General features: G+C 39.5%; 1 protein-coding gene across 3 annotated transcripts in view; it reads right to left on the bottom strand.

The window, feature by feature from the left end:
* Positions 1 to 418: 418 nt before the first annotated feature.
* TPST1 (tyrosylprotein sulfotransferase 1) overlaps positions 419 to 25,066 on the bottom strand; it is a 76,037-nt gene continuing 51,389 nt past the window's right edge. Inside the window, exons 4-7 of one of the 3 annotated variants that reach the window (XR_004130677.2) lie at positions 12,816 to 12,866; positions 10,116 to 10,162; positions 9,091 to 9,116; positions 419 to 1,595 (exon numbers count right to left, since the gene is read on the bottom strand). Coding sequence is in view for 2 of the 3 variants with exons in the window: in XM_031432805.2 (XP_031288665.1) it covers positions 10,145 to 10,162; positions 12,816 to 12,866 (69 nt within the window). In the remaining variant the exon portion in view is untranslated. The remainder of the gene's footprint in view (positions 1,596 to 9,090; positions 9,117 to 10,115; positions 10,163 to 12,815; positions 12,867 to 25,066) is intronic. The other 2 variants (XM_031432805.2, XM_031432800.2) reach the window with 2 other exon arrangements.

Genomic DNA, 25,066 nt, shown 5'->3' with positions numbered 1-25,066 from the left:
TGCTCCAGGAAATGCAACAGTCTATTATTGTAAGAGTCTGAAGGGTCTAGTGACCGATGGTGATGTTTTAGGTCAGGGTGGGGGCAGTGGAGCTGACGGGAAGTAGACAGATTCGAGAAGTATTTTGAAGGTATCATCTATAACAATGGCTTCCAGAAAAAAGTTCGAAACAGTAACTTCTTTGTTTTTAAAAACAGAATATAAGCATGAAATAGAACAGGATTCTGACACAAAATGATGGCAGCAAGTCTCTCTGAAATAAATTACAGCAAAAATTTCACTGAGAAATGATGATGTATAGAGAGGAATAGCTAAAATGGCCAACTGGAGAAACTTTGGTTTATCAAATGATCATCTGATAAGGTCCTACTGCTTCTCTGAAATCACAGAAATGGAAGCATGGGAACTACCAGAGTGCTTCACATTTAAGGCTTTTATTTTGAAAAATAAAATACAAAAGTCATCAAGTTGTAAATGTATGTGGTAATTCCTCAACTTCTCAGAAACAATACAATGAACTATTTAAATAATTAAGGTATTTAATAGTATCCACATCAATACATTTAAACAGGTACAAGTGTTCTACAAAACATTAGAACATGTACGGACAACCTATTCCAAGGTGAAACTGCCCACTTTCGCTTACACGATGCCATTTTAAAACCCTCCCCTTGAAAACAAAGTTTGGAATCTGGTAAGAAAAGATGAGGACCAGAGCAGTTTTAACAGAAAGCACACATCCCCTCTGGGCTCCTTATCCACGGGGCTGTGCATGTAATTAGGTTCAAGAGCGCTGGACTCGGGAAGCACGCCACTCAGGAAGGTCGGAATGTGTGCTGACATCCCACCCTCTCAGTGGGGGGAGACTGGCAAATGACAGGAGACGCGGGCCATGGTACACACATCCATTCATCTCAGCAGGGGACAGCCAGACCTAGAAATTTCTCTGCCGTTGAAAAGGCAGCAGCAGTCTTCCCTAGAGCAAACAAACAGAATGTCGTTACAGGTGTGGAGTCGCAGTTTGTTCTCCCCGGCACGACACGCCTCCTTTCCAGTGGTGGGCCTGGCAGGAGCCATGCAGATGGGCAGGGGGCTGGACAATTATGAGAACAGCTGCCTCAGAAGGGCTATGGGAGAGGCACAGTCTCCCTCAGTCTGCGGTGGTTTTAGAGCCTGCCGGTAGCTTCAACGTGCAGAACAAGCAGATGACAGCCAAAGCAAGTGCTGCTCCTGCCCGTTTTGAGATGACTGCAACTGTCATTTGCAGCTGAAGCTACTGCAGGGGCACTGATAGAGACGTCAAAGGTCCGGGGGTCAAACGTGCGGACTCTTTATATGAAAAAGTGGATATTGAGGTTCCATACAGGAAGCTTTAGAAAACACAGTGACTGTTGTTCATAGACCAAAGGGATCCAAAAGACTACTATTTAGCTTGAGATGCTCTGATGTCTTCCCAGCTGCTCCTGAGTCTTTCTCTCCTTGAACGTGGGCACCTGCAGGCCTCACAAGCAAAGAAGAAACACTGCTGCGGACGCAACGCAAGGCTGGAGTCAACTGGCACTGCATTCTGTAAACAGCTGGTCCATGATGAATCCCTGTATGTATGTTTCAAGGAGGGAATTTATCTATACTTTTGAAAGTATTATGAATAAACAAAACTATCCAAGGCCTCATAACTGCTATTATACATGTGTGCCCACAGAGTATAAGTTTATGTTTAGGATTTACTCCTTAACAAAAAGGCAATCATAAATCCTGAAACCTATTAATATTATTAGCTCCCTGCTATCCATGATTTTGACATGGTATAGCAGTGCTCACGTGCTTTTTCAATCTATAAGCCACTAACACACGGCAAGTCATAAAAATCTTATTCAAAACAAATTATGCAATCTCAGTTTTCCCATCAGTAGAACAGGAATAATACCACCTACTTGCCACAGTGGTTTGAAATTTGAATGAAATCATATCATATATATGAATAATATATGTAGTTATCACAGATGTTATATAATACGTCATACATCATTTATATATTATATATGCTTTATATATATATAATGCTTGGTATTTGATGCCTGATATGGAGTACACAATCAATATATGGTTATTATATAAAATGAAAATAGAACAGCAGATAAAAATATTTTAAAAATCATATTTTAAAGAAAGCTTTTCAAGTTCCAAATGATCTAAGGCAACCACATTATTCAGAGCAAAACACAACCTTAAGAAAGTGTGGGAGAGGGATATGAGGTCTGCACATCCATGTCAGGAGGTCTAGGTTCTGAACCAGCTTTGCCACTAATTGGGTGGTATCCCTGGACATGTACCTGATATGACTCAGATATAAAGGGGTCTTGGAGACAGAGAAGATGGCGGAGTAGAAGGACGCTCGCAGGTCACCCTCTTCCACAAATACACCAAGACCCACATCTACAGACCCACTCAGCCAACAAGAGCACCTGTGGAACTGCGACAGAACATCGCCCTCTTCAAAAGATAAAGACGCCAAAAATCTGGTAGGAGAAAAGGAAAAAAGAAAGAAAAGGCAAAGCAGCGCGGGACGGGTCCCGCGGGGAGGGAGCGGCAAAGGAGGACTGGCGCTCGCTCGCTGGGTCTCCCCTTTCCAACTGAGAGGCCAGTGGGACGGAGGGGGAGCCTCCGAGGCTCGGATCTGTACAGAGCAGCCCTTGACTAACATAACTAAGTTAAACGGGCACAGAGCATCCCCCCGACACCCAGCCTGAGACGCGGGCTGGCAGCGGCGGGCAGGGCCAGGCTGCACAAGCCGGGCGGAGGACGGAAGTGGCTGCACGGAGGCAGCCCCGGGGGAACGCAAGGGGCTGCACGCCGTGGCTGTGGGTGCACAGGGCAGAACAACCTGGGCCCTCCATAAAACAGCAAGGTTGATGTGCTCTCGGGGGAAGGGTGCACACCCCTATCTCTGAAAACCCGCGGAAAGTTTTCGGGGGAAGAGAGGCAGGGCTCAGGCACAGCCGCCATATCCTCTGCGCTGAGCACTCAGGCGGGGGCGGGGGCGAAACCTGCATCCGCACCGAAGGGCTTAGCAGCCTCAAAGGCCAGACTGAGACTGGCCTGCAGCCCGGGGCAGATAGGATCCTTCCATCCTGGTCCCTCATAGAACTTGCTCCACAAAGACAAACAAGGAGCTGGGTTTTGGCTCGGAGCAGGGACAGGGCTGTCCCTCGGTCTTCCCCAAGCCCACCTGCGGAGCGCCAACCAGGGCGGAGCGCGCAGCCGCACAGAGAGCGGAACTACCGGTGGTGCAGGTAGAGGGAGAGCGGCCCCCCGCCTTTCGGGCAGGAACACAGCCCCTGACCGAGGTGCTGGGAGGGGGCAGGACCCGCCCTCCTACCTGGCCAGTCTGCAACATTTGACTGCAGCATCCGGAGGGCAGTGACCCGACCCGCCCGCCCACAGCAGAGAGCTGCACCTGACCCAGTGTTAGGAGGAGGCGCGATCGGCTTGCCGACAGGTGCTGGGAGCAGCACAGAAGAGGGCGCCAACGGAGGGCCTCTGAAAACAGCAAGCTGAGCTTCCAAAACAGGACAAAGACAGAAAGACTTCACAGTAAAAGCACACAGACTCCAGGAGTACACCGACCCCCCCCCCTTTTTTTTTTAAATCTGTTTTTACCTGTTCTATTTTCTATTACTCTCTTAATTTTTACTTCTTAATTCATTTCTATTTCTCTTGGGTTTTGATGTCCTGCTATTGATTAGACACAGGTTTCAAATACATCTATTCATCTCCCCCCCACTTTTTTTGTAAAGGTTTCAAAAGGACGTCTCAACCCGATTAATACTCTGCTTCAACTCACTCTTCTATTATTATACACTGTTTTCAAACCCTCTTTCTCCCTTCTTTTAAAATTCTTTCTCTCTCTCTCTAATTTTTTTTCTTTTTTTCCTAAGTTCTATTCCTAAATAGGCATCAGATAGATAAAATCCTTAAGGACCAAAATAAACAACTGATACTCCATAAACCACAGTGCCAAAGAGGTATGAGCAAGATGAAGAAGCAGAAAAACCTTTCCCAATTAAAAGAACAAGAGAAATCCCCTGAAAGAAAGATCAACGAAATAGACATCGGTAGCCTACTAGATCAAGATTTCAAAAAAGGAGTGATAGAATTGCTGAAGGAATTAAAAGAGATAGTGTTTAGAGATATAAAATATGTCAAAAATGAAATTGAAGCTATAAAGAAGAGCCAAGTAGAATGGGTAAACTCATTGACAGAGATGAGGAATGATCTAATAGCTGTGCAAAGCCGACTAGATAATGCAGAGGAACGAATTAGTGATCTAGAAGACAGGGCAATAGAAAGCACCCATTCAGAAGAACTACAAGAGAAGCAAATAAAAAATAATGAAAATAGCATAAGGGACCTATGGGATAATATAAAGCGTCCCAATCTTCGCATAATAGGGGTCCCAGAAGGAGAAGAAAGATCAAAGGGGATTGAAAAGGTTTTTGAAGAAATCATGACTGAAAACTTCCCAAACTTAAAGAAGGAATGAGATATCCAAGTACAGGAAGCTCAGAGGGTCCCAAACAGGAAGAACCCAAATAGACCCACACCAAGACATATCATAATCAAGATGGCCAGAGTCAAGGATAAAGAAATGATTCTAAAGGCAGCAAGAGAAAAGCAAAGAGTAAGTTACAAGGAAACCCCCATAAGGCTCTCAGCTGATTTCTCTACACAAACACTACAGGCCAGAAGGGAGTGGCAAGATATATTCAAAGCCCTGAATGAAAAAAAGATGCAGCCTAGGATCCTTTATCCAGCAAGGCTATCCTTGAGGATAGAAGGAGAAATAAAGAGTTTCACAGACAAAAAAAAGCTGCAGGAGTTTAGCAACACTAAACCCATGCTAAAAGAAATACTGAAACGGCTATTCTAAATAGAAAAGCAGCAGGATGCTACAGAAATGAGAAACACACAACTGGAAAGGTGATAACTCATGAATTACAAATAAAGTAAACATGAAATTCTAAAAGAAGACATACAAGTCACTGAGAGTGGGAGAGGGAGGCAGGGAAATATAGAATATTTTTTTCTTTCTTTTTTAAATTTTTTTAACAGTAGGATGGGTTTGAGATCATGTTACTATCAGTTTAATAAAAACAGTTATAGTAATGGGTTGATAGATTTACAAAAAAGGATAACCACAAACCAAAAATTTACAAAGGAGTCACAAAAATTAAATAAAATCCATGATAATACAAAGGAAAATTACCAAACCACAAAAGGAAGAAGAAAGGAACAAAGAGGATATACCAATTCAACTGCAAAGATAAGTTCAAAATGGCAATAAACACACATCTATCATTAATTACTGTAAATGTTAATGGACTAAATGCTCCAGTCAAAAGACACAGAGTGGCAGACTGGATAATAAAGCAAGAACCTTCAATATGCTGCATACAAGAGACCCACTTTAGGGAGAAGGACACATATAGATTGAGAGTGAAAGGATGGAAAAGGATATTCCATGCAAATGGAAAAGCCAAAAAAGCAGGTGTTGCAGTACTGATTTCAGACAAAATAGACTTTAAAACAAAGGCCATAAAGAAAGATAAAGAAGGACATTTTATAATGATTAAAGGAGTGATACAAGATGAGGATATTACACTCGTTAATATATATGCACCCAATATAGGAGCACCTAAGTACATACAAGAATTACTAACAGAGATAAAGGGGGATATTGATGGGAATACAATCATAGTTGGAGATTTTAACACTGCATTAACATCACTAGACAGATCTTCCACACAGAAAATAAACAAGGCAACAGAGAAATTAAATACTACAATAGAAAAACTAGATTTGGTGGATATTTTCAGAGCATTACACCCCCCCAAAATAGGATATACATTCTTTTCAAGTGCACATGGAACATTTTCCAGGATCGATCATGTACTTGGGCACAAAAGAAACCTCAACAATTTTAAGAAGATAGAAATTATCTCAAGCATCTTTACTGACCACAATGCCATGAAACTGGAAATCAACAACAGAGAAACAAAGGAGAAAAAAAGGAAAGCATGGAGATTAAACAATATGTTATTGAAAAAACAGTGGATCAATGAGGAAATCAAAGCTGAAATTAAAAAATACCTTGAGACAAATGATAATGAAAGCACAACCACTCAAAACCTATGGGACACAGCAAAGGCAGTGCTAAGAGGGAAGTTTATAGCGATACAGGCCTTCCTCAAAAAAGAAGAACAATCTCAAATAAACAATTTAACCCACCACCTGAATGAATTAGAAAAAGAAGAACAAAAAGCCCCAAAAAGCAGCAGAAGGAAGGAAATAATAAAGATCAGAGAGGAATTAAATACAATAGAGATTAACAAGACCATAGAAAAAATCAACCAAACCAAAAGCTGGTTTTTTGAAAAAGTAAATAAAATCGACAAACCTCTGGCCAAACTCACAAAGAAGAAAAAAGAGAGAGCACAAATTAGCAAAATAAGAAAGGAAAATGGAGAAATTACAACAAACAAAATAGAAATACAGAATATCATATGAGAATATTATGAAAAACTATATGGAACCAAACTGGATAACCTAGAAGAGATGGACAAGTTTCTGGAAACATACTGTCCACCAAAACTGAATCAAGAAGAATCTGAACACTTGAACAATCCGATCACTAGAAAGGAAATAGAAATAGCAATTAAAAACCTCCCTACAAATAAAAGTCCAGGACCGGACGGCTTCACCGGGGAATTCTACCAAACATACAAAGAAGAACTCATACCAGTCCTTCTCAAACTCTTCCAGACGATTGAAAAGGAGGGAATACTCCCAAACTCATTTTATGAAGCCACCATCACCCTGATACCAAAACCAGGCAAAGACACTACAAAAAAAAGAGAATTATAGGCCAATATCACTGATGAACATAGACGCCAAAATCCTCACCAAAATTTTAGCAAATAGAATCCAACAACACATAAAAAAGATTATACATCATGACCAAGTGGGGTTCATCCCAGGGACACAAGGCTGGTTCAACATACGCAAATCAATCAGTGTAATACATCACATCAACAAGAGAAAGGACAAAAACCACATGATCATCTCAATCGATGCAGAAAAAGCATTTGATAAAATTCAACACCCATTTATGATAAAAACTCTCGCCAAAGTGGGTATAGAGGGAATATATCTCAACATAATAAAAGCTATATATGACAAACCTACAGCCAGCATAGTACTCAATGGTGAAAAACTCAAAAGCTTCCCACTAAAATCTGGGACAAGACAAGGATGCCCACTATCACCACTCCTATTCAACATAGTCCTGGAAGTCCTAGCCACAGCAGTCAGGCAAGAGAAAGAAATAAAAGGGATCCAAATTGGAAAAGAAGAGGTAAGAGTGTCATTATATGCTGATGACATGTTACTATATATAGAAAACCCTAAAAGGTCCACACAAAAGCTACTAGAGCTAATCGAAGAATTCAGCAAGGTAGCAGGTTACAAAATTAACGTTCAAAAATCAGTTGCATTTCTTTACACTAACGATAAATCAACAGAAGAAGAAAGTAAAGAAACAATCCCCTTTAAAATAGCACCCAAAGTAATAAAATATCTGGGAATAAATCTAACCAAGGAGGTGAAAGAATTATACACAGACAACTATAAACCATTGATGAAGGAAATTAAAGAAGACTTTAAAAAATGGAAAGATATTCCATGCTCTTGGATTGGAAGAATCAATATTGTTAAAATGGTCACACTGCCCAAGGCAATCTACAGATTTAATGCAATCCCTATCCAATTACCCAGGACATATTTCACACAACTAGAAAAAATCATAATAAAATTCATATGGAACCATCAAAGACCTAGAATTGCCAAAGCATTACTGAAGAGAAAGAAAGAGGCTGGAGGAATAACTCTCCCAGACTTCAGACAATACTATAGAGCTACAGTCATCAAGACAGCATGGTATTGGTACCAAAACAGACATATAGACCAATGGAACAGAACAGAGAGCCCAGAAATGAACCCACAAACTTTTGGTCAACTCATCTTTGACAAAGGAGGCAAGAATATACATTGGAATAAAGACAGTCTCTTCAGCAAATGGTGTTGGGAAAACTGGACAGCAGCATGTAAAACAATGAAGCTAGAACACTCCCTTACACCATATACAAAAATCAACTCAAAATGGATTAAAGACTTAAACATAAGACAAGATACAATAAACCTCCTAGAGGAAAACATAGGCAAAACATTATCTGACATACATTTCAAAAATTTTCTCCTAGAAGAAATAAAAGCAAGAATAAACAAATGGGACCTAATGAAACTTACAAGCTTCTGCACAGCAAAGGAAACCAGAAATAAAAGAAGAAAACCTACGGAATGGGAGAAAATTTTTGCAAGTGAAACCGACAAAGGCTTGATCTCCAGAATATATAAGCAGCTCATATGAAAAAAATAAACAACCCAATCCAAAAATGGGCAGAAGACCTAAACAAGCAATTCTCCAAGGAAGACATACAAATGATCAAAAAGCACATGAAAAAATGCTCAATATCACTAATTATCAAAGAAATGCAAATCAAAACTACAATGAGGTATCACCTCACACCAGTCAGAATGGCCGTCATTCAAAAATCCACAAATGACAAATGCTGGAGAGGCTGTGGAGAAAGGGGAACCCTCCTACACTGCTGGTGGGAATGCAGTTTGGTGCAGCCACTATGGAAAACAGTGTGGAGATTCCTCAAAAGACTAGGCATAGACTTACCATATGACCCAGGAATCTCACTCCTGGGCTTGTATGCAGAAGGAAATCTACTTCAGGATGACACCTGCACCCCAATGTTCATAGCAGCACTATTTACAATAGCCAAAACATGGAAACAGCCTAAATGTCCATCAACAGGTGACTGGATAAAGAAGATGTGGTATATTTATACAATGGAATACTACTCAGCCATAAAAACCGACAACATAATGCCATTTGCAGCAACATGGATGCTCCTGGAGAATGTCATTCTAAGTGAAGTAAGCCAGAAAGAGAAAGAAAAATACCATACGAGATCACTCATATGTGGAATCTAAAAAACAAAAACAAAAACAAACAAACAAAAACAAAGCGTAAGTACAGGACAGAAATAGACTCACAGACAGAGAATACAGACTTGTGGTTACCAGGGGGGTGGAGGGTGGGAAGGGATAGACTGGGATTTCAAAATTGTAGAATAGACTACACTGTATAGCACAGGGAAATATACACAAGATGTTATGATAACTCACAGAGAAAAAAATGTGACAATGAGTGTGTATATGTCCATGAATAACTGAAAAATGGTGCTGAACACTGGAATTTGACACAACATTGTAAAATGATTATAAATCAATAAAAAATGTTAAAAAAAAAAAGATATAAAGGGGGCTTATAAGACCTGCCTCACACTGTAGCCCTTAACTACGAGATGAGGCAATGTAGGCTACACACGTAAGACGTCGTAATGCATTAATATCAGCAAAGGCAGACTTGAAAAACCAACCAACCAGCCCCTGGAAGTATTAGTGCTAAAACACCTGCACATCCAGCACACAGGGAAAGCAGTGCAGAGCGGGAAATGAATCCCCAGCTGGATGTCAGGAGACGGTGTTCTTCAGCCCTGGGTTTTCCCTACCTGTGCTGTGACCTTGACAACCAGCCTGCTCTCTCTTTCTTACCAGCAAACAGGTGGTTGAGGTTGATAGTCTCCAGGTTTTTTTTCAGCTAAAACATTTTATTGTTTTTAAACCCCTCCTCATAATGAAAATAACAACCAACACTGTCTGAGTGCTTATCTATGCCAGGCGTCTGGCAGACGTCATTATGGTTAATTGTTACTACCACTCTCTTATCAACATCGCCCTCATTTTACAGATGAGGGAACTAAGACACAGAGAAGTTAAATAATTTGCTCAATGTTACACAGAGCCAAGGAGACCTGCACCTAGGAGACCTAACTCCAGAGCTGTGCTCTCCACCCCGGCCACGCTGCCTCCCACAGAGCCTAAGCACGGAAGCCCAGAGACCCAGCAATGTCCCCCAACCTCACCTCAGGTACGTTAGAGGTTCCTGGCTCTGCTACTCCCCTTTCTCAGTCTGTGGAAGGAAGCAAAAGATGTTTAAAGGTCGATCAGCATGAGAAGGGACTGGTCTTGTTGAAGTATCAGGTGTAGCTTGCAGGCTCTGATCAGAGACTTTCTACTGAATTCAGCCCACTATTGTATAAAAAAGCAATGACTGGCTTTTGGCTCTGGTTCCTGGTAGGAAGACTCTAAATCCTTGGAATTTTGCAGGTAACAGGAGTGTCTTTGTTACTCATGGGCCCCTTAGATCATACCTGAGTTTATGCTAAGAGACGAGATGACTCAGGAGGGGGGTTGGTCACCAGGAGGAACAACCCTGATTAGAGGATGGGGCTTTGAGCTAGCCCAGCCTCTGGGAAGGGGACCTTGCTGGGGATTGAGTTCAATCACATGACAAATGTGAGTCAATCAATCATGCTGATGTAATTAGACTTCAGTAAAAATTCTGGATGCTAAATTGCAGTGGAGCTTCCTGGTTGGTGAATACCCTGCTGTGCCATGAGAGAGAAGCACCCCAGTTCCATGTGGAGTGTGCACAGAAGCTCTGTGTCTGAGACTCTCCCAGACCTTGTCCCATGTGTCTCTTCATTTCGTTGGTCTTGAATTGCATCCTTTATAATAAAACTGTAATAAGTATAGCAGTTTCCTGAGTTGTGTGAGCAATTCTAACTATTAGTCCTGAGGGTTCTGTGGGCTTCAGTTTTCTCATTTATTAGAAGTTCAATCAAAGCCTTTTATGGGCCCTTTTCTAAGTGTGTGTGATGCATTAAATGAAGCAAACCAGAACAAGAGGCTTGAAATGCCTATTAAGCCTTCTGCCCATTTTTTTGTTATCTTTCCCTTATTTATTTGTAGAAATTCTCTATATTTTACCGATGAGTCCTTTGTTTCAAAATTTTCCCCTGCGTAAGATGTACTTTTTTACTCTTTTTGATGCTTTCTAGTAAGTAAATATTCTTGATTTTAATGTAGTCCAACTTATCCACTTAAAAATTAATGACCAGTATTTTTTTTAATTGAAGTAAAGTCAGTTACAATGTGTTAATTTGTGGTGTATAGCACAATGTCCCAGTCATGCATATACATTCCTAAATTCATTTAATGATCAGTAATTTTTTACAACTTGTTTAAGAAATCCTTCCCTCTTAAGGTCATGAAGATATTCTCCTCTATTGTCTCCTAAAAACTACTATTTTGCCTTTCACATTTAGGTCTACATTCCACCTGGAAATGATCGTTATGTATGCTGTGAATCAGGGGTGCCCCTTTAGTTTTAGTTTCAAATTCCCTTTCTTGACTCCTTCAGACTTGTTATGCAAAACAGCCTTTGGATGTGACACTTCACGACTCTGACTCTTGGAGTACTCTCTGCTCCAGTGCCACAGCCTGTGACAACCTGTTCATGCACCCACCTAGGTTTCTTTCTGGCACATCTTGCCCAGCCAAGGCTCAGGACCCCTGTGGCCACTTGTCTGCAATAGTTGATAAGAGTCTTTTGGATAAACCAGGAGTTCCTTGAGAAGATCTTTTTTTTTTTTTTTCCCTCTCACTCTAGAGGATTTATGTCAATTTCTCATGCATGAAAGAAATTCAGTAGACATTTGTCAAATAAATGAAATGAATGAATGGATGGGTTAAAATTAAATATATGTTAATAAGCATAAACCATGAAAGTAGTTTAAAATTCTCAAGTAATATGTATCAATTATTGACAGCTGTTATCAGACAAGGATCTGAGAAGATGGAGCCTTCACCCCTGGTGTGAGACACAGCTGCCCTGAGAGAAGCCCAGTCACCCCAGGCTTGCTTCAGGCAACACGACTTCACAGAGTCTGCGAGGTTCCCCTCAACAACCCATATCTGGAACATTCTGAGAAACCGAGTTCACTGCCGAGTCTTCATTTCCTATTAACAAGCTAATCACCGATAGCAGCAGCCTGGAGGCAACATGTATTATCGCTACGCTGGGCACGGAAGTCTTCTGCTGGGCTCAAGCAGCAGTCATGGATGTCTTCCCACTGCTACACAGGCATGGCAGGTGATGCTTGCAAGCAGGATGCTCTGAGCTACTCTAGGCATGCTGGCCATAACACCACCTATTTCTCTCCAATTCAAGAAACAATACTGGAGTCCAAGTGAGTGACAATGTGACACTACAAGGATAATTCTGGATCTGTTTTAATGAGTTTTTAAAAAAGTAAAAGTTACAACCTTTAAACTCATACTATCCATTCCCAACCTGGGGGACTTAGCAGCTGTGTATATAATGTGTATATAATGTATTCACACGTCTTCTAGGCTCCACATGAGAAAAGTTAAAAGGCCATGGATATACATGCAGTAAGTAAGAATAAAGGATGGCTGTACATTTTTATTTCAAGGTGAGTATCAGAAGGCTGGAGCATATTCACTGAGGCAGGCTCTTTATGTGTGGAATTCTCTGTGGCTTGTGAGTGGCCTCACAGATTTTAGTTATCAACCAAGTATTTCCCTAGTTTTAGAAGACACTGAACCCTCTGAACTGTGTTAAATTATTGTTAAAACCAACCATTACCAGAGGCCAGTCTTTCCACCACCAGCACATATGATTATCCCTTTAAAAAGATGACTTCAACGCAAGAGCCCACCTACCATGACACATCAAGAGGAGGAAACAGACACAGTACCTGAGGTTTTTCTTTAAGAAATTCAGGTAGCTGGAATTCTCCTTTGTAGACCTGGAAAAACAAAGCCAAGTATGAGTTTAAGGAAAACAACACTGTCATCATAGCTGCGGGGTGCCGGCAATGCCTGGTGGGTGGGTTCACTGCTTCATTCTTGGTGGCCAGCATTGAAGGACTGTGTGAAATTCCTATTCACTCTGATCCCACCTGCCCTACACTTGCCTGAGGGCTCCCAAACATGGACTGGCTGGGAGAGGGCTTGGAGTATCTGAAGAAGGAAAAAAAGCATCAAACATTCCAAGTTCCAATCATTTTAGCTGAGAGTGAAAGCAAGCCCTAGGCCATCTCTCTTAAGCAACCAACACAGAATTCACACAACTTAGGAACAGGCTCCTCCTGATTTCCTTCTGAAATCTCTAACTCTGGATTTAATCCATCTTTACTGTTCTCAATGTACTCCATATTCCCATAATAATTTGAATATTAGATGATTCTTAAAATTATATATACTTTTAACTTCATAAAATATTATAATTAAAAACTTACTCTTCAATATATAAAATGTTTCTAATAGCAGCAATAATTAAGAAATAGCTTTAAAAAGATGTGTAAGATCTTTACATAGAAAACTATAAAATACTATTGAGAGAAATTAAAGACTAAATAAACAGAGACACAGACTACATTCATGGACTGTAATATTCAAGACAGTGAAGATGTCCATTTTCTTCCAAGGATTTCCAGTAAAAATTCTAGCATGCTTTTTTTTTGGGGGGGGGGGGGGAATTTCCAGCTGATTGTAAAAGTTATATGGAAATGCAGAGGGCCAAGAATAATCAAGGTAATCTTGAAAAGAACAAAGTAGAAGGATTTATTCTGTCAAACATTAAGACATTATTATTTAGCTATAATTAAGTTATATTATACAGTTGTATATAAAAAATCAAGACAATGGTTTTGGCACAAGGATAGACAAATATATGAAACAGAACGAAGAGTCCAGAAACAGACCCTCATTTACAGATAATTGGTTTACAACAAAAGTGGCATTGCAGTTAGAATGAATAAATTAATGTGGTTTATGCATATAATAATATACCATACTGCAATTTAAAAAACGAACTACTACTATACCAAGAATCCTAACACCTAGTGATGAGGGGAAAAAAGCCAGATCTCCAAAAATAATATACTACATGTCTCCATTTAAAAAAAAATTAAAACTCAAAAATAGGCAAAACAACTCTATGATGTTGTAAATGAGGATACTGTTTACTCTGGGGGGGAGGTGGGTGGTAGTGATTGGGAGGGGAGATGAGAGAGGCTTCCAGGGTGCTGGTGATCTCTGTCCTGATATGGGTAGCGATTATGAAGGTATGTTCATTTTGTGATCATTTTTTGAGCTACGATTTGTATACTTTTCTGTATGTATGTTACACTTCAGTAACAAAACTGAACAAATTAAGAGAGCAGCTTAATTTACTGAGCTTGCTCTCTCTTATTCTCTCTCTTTCACACACACACACTTGGTTAAGTAGAAAGAAGTTTGTTTCAATAGTGTCTACAGCAAAAAACTGGGAACTATTCATGTCAATCAAGAGTGAAGAAGGTCTCTATCAGCAACGGTTTGAGACTGCTGGACTCAGGAAACTACAGTAACACAAACTATGGGTTTTTATTGGGAAGAGAGTCACTGGGGAGCCCCTCAGAGCACAAAGAAATCTTCTAAATGCTGACTACTAAAGCCTACAAACCTATAGGAGGGGAGGTTCTAAGATGATTGATTCACTTTAAAAGTAGCAGTATTCCTTCTGAGATTCAGAGAATGAATGTGCTTTTTTCCTGTCTCTTTCTCTGCCATTTCTAAAACCTGGTCTATTCTTTGGGGTCTTCGCTACAGTCCTAGAAAGTCTAAATTAAAGCAGAGGCATCAGATTTATGGATAAGGTATTTCTTCAGAGATGCATCACACTGGAAGCTCAGGTGGGTGCGGAATGACAACAATGCAGCCACAAGGAATGTCTCAAAAGCTGCCGCCATCGCCTTCATACCCTCAAGGACACTGGAGGGCTGGCCAAGCTGCTCCCTGAAGAATCTGCATGTAAGAATCCTGTTTACTTCACCTCAACACCACAGTCCAGAGACTGTTCCAGCCTTCTGCATTCCCCCCACCCCCAGGTTTGCTGAGATAATTGACACATAACACTGTATTACTGCTCCAGCTTTCTGCAGTAGGAAGTGTCTGTAGGTCACATCAGCAGGGACTTCCACTGTGCCTGTCTCTACTAGCCATGGGGCAAGCAGACACTATACTCAAGCTGGGGCTCAAGCCACTGTAACAGTTTTTTTGTTTTTGCTTTTTACCAGATTCTCAAGTGTCTTTCCTTATCTTTCTAGGTAGGGAACTGAGTCCCAATCCCCACCCCCCACGCTCCTAGGGCATTAGCTGTTCAGGCCTAGGGCCCTGTGCCCCAGCTACTTTACTGAACCAGGAGGAATCTGTTTGCCCCAGTACTTCTTCCACCGTTAGTGGGTTTGGTCCCCAAGCAACTTTTCTTATATTCCTCACATCCTCTCAGACTGAATCTCCTCTCTCTTAGCTAGAATTCAAGCAGAACGGTCAACGCCAGCCCATGGGGTCATACAGCCAGTTAGCAGCAGAGTGAGCCTCAGAGGGTCCCGGCTCAGCACGCTCCCATTATACCATGTTCTTCGCAATTTATTAATATTAGCAAGTCTTACAGTTAAATTTTCCCTTTTCTTTTCAGTTCATTGTAAAAATCAGCAAGGCATGATAGAAAACATCAGTGGGAACATTGAGTATTCTAAGTGTCTTCCAAGTGTCAACAGTACCAGAGAGGTTAGGCTTATATGAAGGGGGAAAAAACCCTTAAGTATTTGATGTCACAAATGTAATACAAAAAGGGTTGGGGGGGAGTCAGGATAAGATATCAGACAAAAGGCTCAATCAAAAAATAAGTGGGGAAGACAAATATTATATGATATCACTTACATGTGGAATCTAAAAAAATGACACAAGAAACTTCTTTACAAAACAGAAAGACTCACAGACACAGAAAACAAACTTATGGTGACCAAAGGGAGGAGGGGAAAGGGATAAATTGAGAGTTTTGGATCAGCAGATACAAACTACTATATGTAAAATATAAACAAGGTCCTACTACATAGCACAGGGAACTATATTCAATAGCTTGCAGTAACTTATAATGAAAAAGAATATTTATATACATAACTGAATCATTATGCTGTATACCAGAAACTAACACAACACTGTAAATCAACTACACTTCAGCAAAAAAATGGGAAGCTGTTTCCTTTCATTAACCTTTAGGGAACAAATGCTTCAAAAGTAAGGGACTATGGTATTGACAAAGAGAACACTTTCTACTGACAAAGCAATTCCTATTTAGTGCAGGAAACCAAGTACTGCATTGCTTACAAAAACAGCAAAGTTAGGAATGGAATTTCCTTTGGTTAAAGGAACAGTGTTCCTGGAACTATCCTCTGGTACTAATGAACTGAGGATTTTGCTTGACAGAAATGAGCTAGCTACTCTCAGAATCCAACGTTACTACAGAACCTTCCCAGCTCAAGCACTGAAGGAACAAGGAAACAAAAGTAGGCTTCTGATTTGGAGGGTGTGCTGGAAAAACAAATAATAAGAACAGTAGCTAAACATTATTTTCTCTGCATCAGGTAAGTGTTAAGGATGAGTTTCATATGTATCACCTTATTGAATACCACAATCTCCTGAGAGAGATATTATTTTCTTCTTACAGATGAAAAAAACTGAAGCACAGAGAAATTAAGCAATTTGTCCAATGCAGTGAAATGGGAAGCTACAAAGTACCATGATCAGACTTCCATTTTAAAACAATCATCCTTATTGCTCTGCTTATACTGTAGGTGACCCAGGATAGAAGTGTGGAGGCAACAGAAGTAATCTAGACAAGAGAAGATGACAAGGAGGTAGCAGTGGAGGTGGTGAGAAATGGTAGGTTTGTGAACTTCCCCCACTAATTATATCATGATTTCCTAACCAACTGGATGTGGAGTGTGAGAGAGCAAAGGAGAGTCAAAGATGACTCCAAGGTTCCTGGCCTAAGTAACTACCAACTGGAAATATGAAGCTGCCATCAACTCAGCTGGGAAAGGTTCTGGATACAGAAGATTTTCAGGGATGATCAGTAGTTCAGTTTTGGATATGTTAAACTTGAGATGTCTATTAGACAGTAAATAAAAATGTCAAGCAATCAGATATACACATCTGGAGTTCATGGAAGAGGTCTGGGCTGGGGTATGTAAATTTGAGAATCTTCAACTTTACAATGGTGTTTAAAAGTTGATACCAGATGAGATAACCCAGGCACTCAGGGTGGAGAGAAGAGCGGAGGATTTAAGACTAAGATGTGGGGGCATTCTAACATTAAGAGGTTAGGGAGATGAGGAAGAACCAACAAAGAAGACTGAGAAGAAGCCATCAATGGGAAAAGGAAAAAAAAATTTTTTTTGGTGTGGGGGAGGTCATTAGCTTTACTTACTTATTATTAGTTTTTGATTGTTTGTTTTTTAATGGAGGTACTGGGGATTGAACCTAGGACCTCATGCATGCTAAGCATATGCTCTGCCACTGAGCTATACCCATCCCTCGACACAGGAGGAAAATTCTCAGAAGTGATGTCCTAGAAGCCAAGTAAAGGAAAACATAATCAGGATGGAGTAATCAAATGTGTCAAAAAAGGCTGGGAGACAAGATGATAACTGACCATTAGATAGAGCAACACGAAGGTCACTGTGACCCTGACAAGAGCAAATTAAGCAGAATGGTAGTGGTGAAATTCTGAATGGAGTGGATGTAAGACAAAATAGAGGGAGAGAAGTGGAGACCTGGAGTATAGAAAACCTGAGCTTTTATGTAAAGGGCAGCAAAGAAATGGAATGGTAGTGGCAGGGTGCTTGCATAAGGGTAGGAGTGTGTGTGTGTGTGTGTGTGTGTGTGTGTGTGTGTGTGTGTGTGTGTGTGTGTGTGTGTGTGTGTGTGTGTGTGTGTGTGTGTGTGTGTGAACTAAAGGCATATTGGTTTGTTGATGCGGAAGATCCTGCTGGAAAGCAAAATGTGATGATGCAGGAGACAAGGAGATGGGCTTGGGTACATACACAAGGGGAGGAAATGCCTCCAGGTAGGAATATGGATGTTCACTTGTTACACAGAATTTCTATTACAACAGATGAGGATATTAGGTCTGCAATACTTCCCTTCCTCTAGTCTCTCAAAAATTACTATGTACTAATGTAGGCTGCATTCTGTAAGTTTTCACTGTTATGACAATGTAAGTATCACATGTTGAGCACTCCTTCATATGCTCAGGTGCTATTCGTATATTTTCTTTGGCAAGGTGTGTCTGTTTCAGATCTTTTGCCCATTTTTTCTTGTTTTTCTAATGTATCTTTTTTTCTTTCTTGTTTGCTCTCTTTTTAAAAATTGAGGTACAGTTGGTATGTATGTTTCAGATGTGCAACATAGTGATTCACAATTTTTAAAGATTATACTCTATTTATGGTTATTGTAAAATATTGACTGTATTCCCTGTGCTGTACAATATATCCTTTTAGCTTATTTATTTTATACATGGTAGTTTGTACCTCTTAAGTCCCACCCTATCCTGCCCATCCCCCTTCCTCTTCCCATGGGAACCACTAGTTTGTTCCCTACATCTGTGAGCCTGTTTCTTTTCTCTTATATTCACTAGTTTGTTTTAGTTTTTAGACTCCACATATAAGTGATAACATGCAATATTTGTCTTTCTCTGTCTGACTTATTTCATTACACATAATACTTTCCAAATCCATCAGTGTTGTTGCAATTGGCTGAACACATTGTTGCTCTTAGTATTTTGATTTTATTTTACCTCCAATCATTCCTTCTCTAACTTTCTTTCTCTTCCTTTAACATAGATCTGAGTTTCCAACTCATTTTCCATCTCTCTAAGATCTTCTTTTAACATTACTTGCAAGGCAGGCATACTTGTGACAGAGTCCCTCAATTTTGTTTATCTAAGAGTCTGCATTTCTCCTTCAGTTTTGAAGGCTAATTTAGCTGCATACAGAATCTAGGTTGGTGGGGGTTTTTTCCTTTCAACATTAAATATTTCACTCTACTCTCTTCTTGCTTGTGTGGAGAACTCCAATATTATTCTTATCTTTGTCACTCTGTATTTAAGATGTTTTTGTCCTTAGTGTTCTTTCAAGATTTTGTCTTTGATTTTCTGCAATTTGAGTAAGATATGACTAGGTATAGATTTTTTTTTTTTTTTGTATTTATTCTACTTGGTGTTTTATGAACTTTCTGGATCTATGGCTTGGTGTCTGTCATTAATTTTGGAAAATTCTCAGTCATTATTACTTCAAATGTTTCCTCTGCTCCTTTCTCTTTCTTCGCCTTTTGGTATTCCCATTATGTGTATATTACACCTTTTGTAATTGTCCCACAGTTCTTCGACATTCTTTTTCATTCTTTTTTTTCTCTCTGCACTTCAGTTTTGCAAGCTTACTGGTTCTTCCCTGGGCTGTGTCCAGTCTACTGATGAGCCCATGAAAGGCATTCTTCATTTCTGTTACAGTGTTTTTGACTCTTAGCATTTCCTTTAGATTCTTTCTTCGAGTTTCTATCTCTACGCTTACACCACCCATGTATTCTTGCATGTTATCAACTTTCCCACCAGAGTGCTTAGTGCATTAATCACAGTTATTTTAAATTCCCAGTCTGATAATTCTAAACTATCTGAATCCGAATCTGGTACTGATACTTGCTATTGTCTCTTCATACTTTTTTTTTTTGCCTTTTAGTATATCTTGCAATTTTTTGTTGCAAGTGGACATGATATAGTGGGTAAAAGGAACTAAGGTAAGTAAGTCTTTAGTGTGAGGCTAGGAATTAGTCTATGTTTACCATTTGTGAAAGCTTTAAGTATCAGAGGCTAAAATTTTCTCTAGTGTCCTTGTTTTTATATCCTGTGTTGTTTTGGGGTTTCCCAAGAGTCCTCTTTAAAATAAGGTCTGAGCATTGTAGTACTTTAGGCAGTAACCCACTGTTATTACACAGGAGCCTGACTGGTGTGGTACGGTGCGTGCGAGAAGAGGGGAGAAAGCGTTTTGTAATCCCATAATTACATCTCAGTATTTTAGTGAGTCTGTATACCTGGGCTGTGACCATCACAATTGCTTCCTAGCTTCCCATTCCACCCTCTTAGATAAGACAGGAAGGCTAGAAGGAGCTGGAGTTGGGTATTTCCCTTCACCTAAGTCGGTTAGGCTTTGGTAAATAGTTCACCTTGAGGGCAAGGCATTGTTAGGGAGTATCCTGAGCTTATATCAGAATGGTTATTTTCTGCCCCCTCTGCCAGAGCACCAGGGAATTCTTCTCTGATCTCTACCCTGAGACCCTTGTGGGGCTCTTGGAGGTAAAACTCATGAGAGTATAGGGGCCTCTCTAAGACTGGGCCCTTGGAGTTTTTAACTTTCAGCCTAGCCCACACTGAACTTCTGGAAGTTAACTGTTTACAGTTCAAGTGTTCCTAACAGTACAGTACCGACTTCAGCGGGAGGCTTCTGCTCTAGGTATCTACGATTCTCAGCATCCACCTTTCCCTCCAGTTTTGGGGGTGCAGGTCTGCCCCACGATCTCAATACTCTTTGAAGACTTCAGTTCTCTTCGATCTCAATTGCTCTAAGAATTGTTAATTTTCAGTTTTTGCAGCTTTCTTGTTGTGAGGATGGGAGTGACAACTGGAAGCCTTTTGCTTCACATTTTTGTGTAGTTGTATTTGAAATCATGGCTAAGACTTCTCACATCCTCTGAAGTCTTTATAAAAACCTCTCAATATAATTTATATTATTTTCCACATCATTAAAACTGTCAAATAATTTATCAGTTCCATTTTTCCCCCTTTCCTAAAACATCCTTCCTGAAACCCTCTGTCTACCTCAATTTGGACTGCTTGTTCTCTAGGTCTCCTGCACAGCTGCCGTCCTGGGATTTTATTTTCCTTTGCTGTCATCTTGGATATTCTCCATATGTCTCTGGTTTTGATTCCCTGTTTCCTTGCCCAGGCCTTCCCTTGGTTAACCCCTCATCTTTGATGGAGTATAGTCTTCAGTAGCTCCTGAGAAAGAGTGTATAAGAAGCAAATACTTCATAGTGATTTGGCATGTCTGAAAATGTCTTTTTCTTACCCTAACATTTGATTGAAAGTTTATCTGGTGCAAAATTCTAAGATATAATAATTTTCTCTTTGAAATTACGGCATTGCTCTACTGTCTTCTAGTTTCCCGTGTTTCTGTTGACAAGGCTGATGTTCTAATTCCTGGTCCTTTGTATATGACCTTTGTTTTTACTCTGGAAGCTTGAAGAATTTTCTCTTTATCCCTGGTAGTTCTATAATTGCATGATAATGTGCCTCGATGAGGCTCATTTTCTTCACTCATGGGTACCGGAGATACATGTCCTTAAATGACTACTTTGATAATTTCTTGCTCACCATTTTCTCTGTTTTGGGATTCCAACTAGTCAAATGTTGAACCACCTGAAATAAGCCTCTAACTTTCCTCTCCAAGTCATCTCTTGGTCTTTTTGTTCTACTTTCTAAGAGATTTTTCTCAACTTAATTTTTTCAACTCTTACTGATTTTAAATTTCAGCTCTCATACTTTAGCTTCCAAATTTTTTAGTTCTCTGATTGCTTTAGTTGTTATTGTTTTAAAAATAACATCTTATACTTATTCTTTCACCATATCTCTAGAAGAATATTAATTACAGTTCATTTATGTTTTCTTTTGCTCATTACATTTTGTTTCCTCTGAAGTCCTTCTCTCTCTCTCTCTTTTTTTTTTTTGTTTCTCCCTTTCATGTTAGAGACGTTCTACAAATGTCCAGTGATTCTTGGTTGTGAGACACTAAAACGGTGATTGGAGATCTGTTTATGAGGGTTGAGTTTAGTTACAGATATACTTCCTCAGCCAGCTTTTTTGGTTAGGGTTTTCCATATATCATGTTATAGGTCGTTTCTTTGGGGTAGTTAAGAATCTAGAGAAGGAACCACATCTCTTATTTTGGTGCCAGCATTCTTGAGCTGGGTCGAGGTAGAGGACTGGAAGGGGCATCATCTAATGATGAGTTAATTTTTTCAGAAAGCAGCAGACTTTAACTTAATGCTCTGGTTTTCAATTTGGAGCCCTACCTCTATTACTAATGTCCTTACTTTCCCTAGTCGTTCCCTCTACGAGAATATACTTCTTCTGCAAGCGGAGGGGAAGGGGTGGTGATCTGTAAGTCCAACTGCTCTATACAGATATTCAGTCTCTCTGTTTTTAGTATCAGACCTTATCAAACCCATAATCTGTAATATCTGATGGTTCCAAATTCCTGAACTTTCACAGGGTTCAGGTAAACTGGCTTGTTTCTTGCACCTTGGCTTGCTTGTGCCTTTTTTTTTTTTTCCCCAGGCATTTAAGTTCGGCTGTCTTCCACTCTAAGTCATTTACCATTCCTACAGGAGCTTTCCATCTTCATATATTACGTTTCAGTGGTGACAAATGGGGGGGGGGGTCGCTAGTTTGATGGTCTCTGCAAGGGTAGAGATAGAAAAGGAGAAGAGGTGCTAAAATTAAAGGACTCAACAATACTTAGTTTTAAGGAAACATGTGGTAAATACTCATTGTAAGTACATTCTCTGAGGTCCATGTGAGTAACTTGTGGCTGGAAGCTTTGCAGAGGCTGGAAACCACCATTTACAAGACTGCTTCCCTCTTAAAAGGACGCTGTGATTACACTAGGCCCACCCAGATAGTACAGGATAATCTCCTTGTTGAAAATTCCTTAATTAGATCTACAAAGTCCCTTTTGCCATGTAAGGCAATATATTTACAGCTTCCAGGGATTAGGACATGAAAATCTTCAGGGGGCCATTATTCAGGCTATAAGCAATAGATAACTAATACATTCTACTTAGAATTACTATACTTGAAATTCTCATTTATAAATGGGAACACAGGGTTGAACAAAATGCTATAGAAATGACAGTTATATAGTCCTTACACACATTAAAAAAAAAGCCCATACATGTGTCTTTAAATTTTCAAACAGTGGGTTATGTAGGAAATGCTCTTATTCTTATAGACGTGTGTGAAGGAGCCTAACACCTGCAACTTTCAAATAATTCAACAGCAACAAAAGCAAAACAAAAAACAAAAAACACGTGTGTATACATGTATATGGAGAGTTGAAGCAAATATGGCAGAATTTTAACTAAAGAATCTGTTAAAGGTATATAGATATCTTTCAAATTCTGTAAGTATGAAACAGCTGGGGAAAAAAATCAAAACAAATTTAACACCACAAATATATTTGCCTCACAAATCTCACTGGAGTATATTACAATATGTAATTTGTGAAGGCGCTGAAACAGGATTAAATTCAGGGATTGGCATCCTACTCTGTAAAAGGCCAGAGAGTAACACAGTCACTTTCCCAATTACTTAACTCTGCTGTTGCATGTGAGAGCAGACCTGGACAACATGTAAATAACTGAGTGTAGTGTGTTCTAATAAAACTTTATTTACAAAAACAAGTGGTAGACCAGATTTGGCCTGCAGGCTATGAAGTGCCAATCTCTGATTTAACTCAAAATATTCTTTCAAAATAAGAGAATTTTAAACAATCTCCAGAAATATGTACTAATGACCACACTATGTGTGCTGCAGACTTTAAGGCATTGCTTTTACTGTTTTCCTCAAATATATATGTATACATATACATTGTTTTTTCAAAGTGTGTGCATGTACATATACATGTGTACACACACACACACACACACACACACACACACACTCCAAGGGTTAAATGATTAGTCTCACAACCCTTGGTTGTGAATTCAAATTTCACTGTAAGCTCAAAACTAATTTATTCCTCCTTTCTGAAAAGTCACTGAAAATCCTATAATATAATCCTTCCTCCCTTTCTTCCGCCTCACCAACCCTCCCTGCTTCCTTCTCTCCATCCTCTTTCCAAGCGTGCTCAAAGTGCACAGAACTGGACTAATCATAATCCTTAGTTCATGTCAAATTTTCATCACTGGTCCATGCTTGGCCTGCTATTATTTATTTTGTAATGTAATTCACTATTTTTAATAATATAAAAAGCATTCCCCCTTGAGAAATACTGACTTGATAGTTTCACATGCAGAGAAAACATAACTCCAGCCAGATATGATGACACAGGAAGGAATCTAGATTTTGAGATTTACATCTTTAATCCCACTGGGCTCTGTGGCCCACTAGAGACTCATTATCTCTAAAATACAAATATGAAACATCTGATAACACGTATGTTTACACATTCTCATTTGTCTTAAAAATATTTTGGCAGCTTTGCAAATCTCAGACTGGATTCCTGGAGAGTTCAATACTTTTGTGCTAGATAGAAACAATGGACAAATGTTATTAATCCTATTTCCTGTATCAAGAAGAAAAAAATATTAATTAGCTCTGAAGCAATGATATGTGCCTCCAATATTTTTTTTTCAATTGAAGTATAGTCAGTTTACAATGTTGTGTCGATTTCTGGTGTACAGCATAATGTGTCAATCATACATATACATGCATATATTCCTCCCATAATGTTTTTAAGAAAAAGAATTGTTTCAATGTATTGACTTTTGGGTGAAATTGGACATGATGGACTGGAATGTGAATTGAATTGAGAATGTGTAGTAACTGTGACACAGGGACTTCTTTCTATTCCAGAAAGCAGTATAAATAAAACAAATTAAGCATTAGGACTTTGATTTCCTGGAAAGAAGAGTTTAGCATGGAGAATGATAAAGAAATCATACTATTTTACTATAAGACACTTGTCAGGCAAGAATGCTAAGTCATTTCTATTCAAAGTGAATGTACTGAACCTAGTTTTCAGAAACACTGATAACACAGTTAACACATACAAGTATAGTCAATAATAATTTCGATAATTTCCTATCACTGGGGTGCTTTCTTCTTCTTTTCTCACTTGGGGAACCTTTACTTATTCTTTAAACATGAGAACCCAGTAGTGCCACTTCTGTGTCCACATGGCATTCTGAATGCCCCTACTTTTATGGCAGTTACCACACTGAATTATAGTTAATTACAAATCTATCTTCACCATACTTCTTAAGGAGAGGGATAGATTTAATCAGCTTT

This window comes from Camelus dromedarius, chromosome 24 (genome assembly GCF_036321535.1).
Source record: "Camelus dromedarius isolate mCamDro1 chromosome 24, mCamDro1.pat, whole genome shotgun sequence".
Classification (NCBI taxonomy): domain Eukaryota; kingdom Metazoa; phylum Chordata; class Mammalia; order Artiodactyla; family Camelidae; genus Camelus; species Camelus dromedarius.
This window is presented reverse-complemented; position numbering and strand designations above follow the sequence as displayed.